The following is a 5,000-nucleotide window of genomic DNA, read 5'->3' as shown; positions in this document are numbered from 1 at the left end:
TTGGACGGCTGGAAGGCTATCCGTGTCTTTTTACCTACTGAGGACGTTTCTGGTTGGTTCAGGATATGTACAAGAGTTTCAATAGGTGGTTTTTAACTGGGAATAAACTGAGATAGGCGGTGCCCCTCTTCCACTTACTCGAGGAAGCTGGTGATATAGTCCTTACTGCAGGCCGACCAGGAGAAGGGGTTGGTGTTAGCTGTGATGTGGCCGCCATCAGCTTGGCTGCCTCGTGGCCTTTAGTCCCACATGAGTTTCCTATTCCATCATGGTTCATCCCGAAACTGTAAGACACAAAATGGAGGACAGAGAGGAGGGCAGGTAAAACACGGAGTAAGATGGAATCAAGACAGTGATCTAAGGCCAGTTGCAGGTTAAGGTAAGGAGTGGGGGAGGATCAACTGATCCTAGATTTGTGCCTAAGGGCAGCTTCTACCCAGATTGGCTCAACATCCCATTCAAAGGGAGATTGGTGGTGTCATGGAGGGAGAAATCTACTGCAGGTGATGTGTGTGAATCAGTCAGATAGATTCTAATAATGCGGGTGATGTGTGTGAATCAGTCATAGATTCTAATACTACGGGTGATGTGTGTGAATCAGTCAGATCGATTCAAATAGGTAGAGAGGCTATGAGATGGTTAGAGAAAGGTAGAGAGCTATGGTATGGTTAGAGAGAGGTAGAGAGGCTATGGGATGGTTAGAGAGAGGTAGAAATGGTATGGGATGGTTAGAGAGAGGTAGAGAGGCTATGGGGTGGTTAGAGAGAGGTAGAAAGGCTATGGGATGGTTAGAGAGAGGTAGAGAGGCTATGGGATGGTTAGAGAGAGATAGAGAGGCTATGAGATGGTTAGAGAGAGGTAGAGAGGCTATGGGATGGTTAGAGAGAGGTAGAGAGGCTATGGGATGGTTAGAGAGATGTAGAGAGGCTATGGGATGGTTAGAGAGAGGTAGAGAGGCTATGGGATGGTTAGAGAGAGGTAGAGAGGCTATGAGATGGTTAGAGAAAGGTAGAGAGGCTATGGGATGGTTAGAGAGTGGTAGAGAGGCTATGGGATGGTTAGAGAGAGATAGAGAGGCTATGAGATAGGTTAGAGAGAGGTAGAGAGGCTATGGGATGGTTAGAGAGAGGTAGAGAGGCTATGGGATGGTTAGAGAGAGGTAGAGAGGCTATGGGATGGTTAGAGAGAGGTAGAGAGGCTATGGGATGGTTAGAGAGAGGTAGAGAGGCTATGAGATGGTTAGAGAAAGGTAGAGAGGCTATGGGATGGTTAGAGAGTGGTAGAGAGGCTATGAGATGGTTAGAGAGAGGTAGAGAGGCTATGGGATGGTTAGAGAGAGGTAGAGAGGCTATGAGATGGTTAGAGAAAGGTAGAGAGGCTATGGGATGGTTAGAGAGTGGTAGAGAGGCTATGAGATGGTTAGAGAGTGGTAGAGAGGCTATGAGATGGTTAGAGAGAGGTAGAGAGGCTATGGGATGGTTAGAGAGAGGTAGAGAGGCTATGGGATGGTTAGAGAGAGGTAGAGAGGCTATGGGATGGTTAGAGAACGCTCCATAACATCTGGTGTAGAGGGGACTAGAGGTCAGGGGTCAGTCTCTGTCTGGAGAGCTGAAGGAACCAGAGGGTTTTAACCACCACCCTGATGCTGCCTGCCTGTCAATCAATCACCAGCTACAGACCCGGGAGGTGGGGAGAGACCAGGGCCAAACTCTCTACGATCTCAATGAGACAGGGGGAAAGAGAGTGAAAAAGGAGAGCGGGAGAGGAAGAGAGAGAGAGAGAGAGAGAGAGAGGAGAAGACAGAGAGAGAGAGAGAGAGAGAGAGAGAGAGGAGAGAGAGAGAGGGAGAGAGAGAGAGAGAGAGAGAAAGACAGAGAGAGAGATGTAAAAAGAGGTTCAACCCACACTCAATTCACCCTCCCCCTAAACCTCCTTAACAGAAAGAAAGGCTGCCTTCTGCTGCCCAACTTTTCATTTCTGACTGAACACTGGACTGGCTGCATATAAATCATTTCACTTTTTTTTTCCCCCCAAAACATTGTCTGTCGGAATATCGTAACGAAAGAAAAGCTTGCGTTACGGCAGGAAGCCGAGGCTTACTTTTCCTGACCGTCAAAAAGCACAAATCAGTATGTAATGTATATAACAAACCAACCACATCGCAAGGCCCCGGCCTGTTTTTCTAAGGCTGGCGTTTATGACATTTTACCCTACTCTGGAAATAAATCAGCCGTCCTGAAACCGTGTCGCAACATTTTTTTTTTTACATTTTTCTTCATACATCCTATCCTTGCAGGGACTATTTTTACAACTGCCCCAACAGAAGCAGAGACGAGACACGATAAAGGAAATGGCCATCTCTGTGAACCGTAGACCAATACATCATCGTTATTTACATTTATATTCAGGAGGTATGCGGACACTGTCATTAGCATGAGCAAATATGTAGAGATACAGTACAGGGTGTCTGTAGAGGGGAGCGTAGCTACACACAGACAGATTTGGCAACCCGACCCAAAGCTCTGGTACTTCTTCGAGAATAGTAGACTCTCTCTGTGTAGGAATATACACGACATGGCCAAAAGTAGGTGGACACCCCTTCAAATTAGTGGATTCAGCTATTTCAGCCACAGCCGCTATTGACAGGTGTAGAAAATCGAGCACACCGCCATGCAATCTCCATAGACAAACAGTGGCAGTAGAATGGCCTTACTGAAGAGCACAGTGACTCAACGTGGCACCGTCATAGGATGGCACCTTTCCAACAAGTCAGTTGGTCAAATGTCTGCCCTGCTAGAGCTGCCAACGGTCAACTGTAAGTGCTGTTATTGTGAAGTGGAAACGTCTAGAAGCAACGACGGCTCAGCCGCGAAGTCGTTAGCCACACAAGCTCACAGAACGGGACCGGCGAAAGCACAAGAACTGTTTGTCGGGAGCTTCATGAAATGTGTTTCCATGGCCGAGCAGCCGCACACAAGCCTAAGATCACCATACGCAATGGCAAGGGTTGGCTGGAGTGGAGTAAAGCTCGTCGTAATTGAACTCTAGAACAGTGGAAACACGTTCTCTGGAGTGATCAATCGCTTCAAATCAAATCAAATTTTATTTGTCACATACACATGGTTAGCAGATGTTAATGCGAGTGTAGCGAAATGCTTGCGCTTCTAGTTCCGACAATGCATTAATAACCTGGCAGTCTGACAGACTAATCTGGGTTTGGTGGACGCCAGGAGAATGCTACCTGCCTGAATGCAAAGTGTCAACTGTAAAGTTTGGTGGAGGAGGAATAATGGTCTGGGGCTGTTTTTCATGGTTGGGCTAGGCCCCTTAGTTCCAGTGAAGGAAAATCTTAACGCTACAGCATACAATGATATTCTAGACGATTCTGTACTTCCAACTTTGTGGCAACAGTTTGGGGAAGGTCCTTTCCTGTTTCATCATGACAATGCCCCGTTCACAAATCCATGTACTTGTTATGTACTGTTATGTACTGCTATGGACTGTTATGGACTGGCCACCCCTCAGCCTGGTTCCTCTCCACCCAGCACAGCTGCAGCAATGTTCCATCTAGTGGAAAGCCTTCCTTCTCTTTTTTTTTCTCTCTCTCTCTTTCGCTCTCTCTCCCCTCTCTTTCTCTCTTGCTCTCTCTCTCTCCTCTCTCTTTCTCTCTCATCTCTCATAGCCTATTATTTTGGAATGAGGTGTTTCGACGAGCAGGTGTCCACATACTTTTGGACATGTATCGTATGCATGTATGTATTATTATTATACACAGGTGTAGTTAAATATTTTGTTGTGAGAATATTGTCATCCGGCTGAACATGATTTGGGGACACATGGTTTTAAAAGCCTTGGTGTGGAGGGGATAAGGGAAAGGCCTGAAAGGGTTAACAGTGTTTAGTAAAGCCTTGCTGAGGATTCTGAGTAAATGTGAGCAAACGCACTTGTGGCCAATCTCGTGAGCGATGGTGAAAGCAGAACCCAGGCCGATGTCTTCATTGATGCTGCAACTCCTCTCCGGCTCACACATCCCAGCTACTGACGCCAAGCCTGGACACAAACATACACAGAGAGAGAGGAGAGAGGAGAGAGAGAAAGAGAGGAGAGGGAGGAGAGAGAGGAGAGAGAGGAGAGAGAAAAAGAGAGAGAGGAGAGAGAGAGAGAGAGAGAGGAGCGAGAGAGAGAGAGAGAGAGAGAGAGAGAGAGAGAGAGAGAGAGAGAGAGAGGGAGAGAGAAAAAGAGAGAGAGAGGGAGAGAAAGCGAGAGAGGGAGGAGAGAGAGAGAGAGAGAGAGATGAGAGAGAAAGAGAGAGGAGAGAGAGAGCGAGAGAGAAAGAGAGAGGAGAGAGAGGAAGAGAGAGCGAGAGAGAAAGAGAGAGGAGAGAGAGGAAGAGAGAGGAGAGAGAGAGCGAGAGAGAAAGAGAGAAAGAGAGAGGAGAGAGAGCGAGAGAGGGAGGAGAGAGAGAGAAAGAGAGAGAGGAGAGAGACGAGAGAGAGAGATGAGAGAGAAAGAGAGGAGAGAGAGCGAGAGAGAAAGAGAGAAAGAGAGGGGAGAGAGAGCGAAAGAGAGAGAGAGAAAAAAAAGAGAGAGAGGAGAGAGAGCGAGAGAGAGGAGAGAGAGCGAGAGAGAAAGAGAGAGGAGAGAGGAGAGAGAGCAAGAGAGAAAGAGGAGAGAGAGAGAAGAGAGAAAAAGAGAGAGAGCGAGAGAGAGAGAGGAGAGAGGGGAGCGGGAGAGAGAGGGAGAGAGACAGAGACACAGAGAGAGAGAGAGAGAGAGAGAGAGAAAAAAAAGAGATAGAGGAGAAAGAGAAAAAGAGAGAGAAGAGAGAGAGAGAGAGAGAGAGAGAGAGAGAGAAAGAGACAGCGGAGAGAGAGCGAGAGAGAAAGAGAGAGGAGAGAGGAGAGAGAGCAAGAGAGAAAGAGGAGAGAGAGAGAAAGAGAGAAAAAGAGAGAGAGCGAGAGAGGAGAGAGGGGAGGGGAGAGAGAGGAGAGAGACAGAGA

The 5,000-nt window shown here is 47.5% G+C and overlaps 1 protein-coding gene across 1 annotated transcript in view; it reads right to left on the bottom strand.

The window, feature by feature from the left end:
* Positions 1 to 5,000, bottom strand: part of LOC110522946 (A disintegrin and metalloproteinase with thrombospondin motifs 6) — a 200,384-nt gene that overhangs the window by 58,097 nt on the left and 137,287 nt on the right. Inside the window, 3 exon segments of the mRNA XM_036977579.2 lie at positions 139 to 211; positions 214 to 284; positions 3,945 to 4,050. Coding sequence (XP_036833474.2) covers positions 139 to 211; positions 214 to 284; positions 3,945 to 4,050 — 250 coding nt within the window.

This window comes from Oncorhynchus mykiss, chromosome 5 (assembly GCF_057628025.1).
Source record: "Oncorhynchus mykiss isolate SJ-2025 chromosome 5, ASM5762802v1, whole genome shotgun sequence".
Taxonomy (NCBI): domain Eukaryota; kingdom Metazoa; phylum Chordata; class Actinopteri; order Salmoniformes; family Salmonidae; genus Oncorhynchus; species Oncorhynchus mykiss.
The sequence above is the reverse complement of the archived record's forward strand: the minus strand, read 5'-3'. Positions and strand labels throughout refer to the sequence as shown.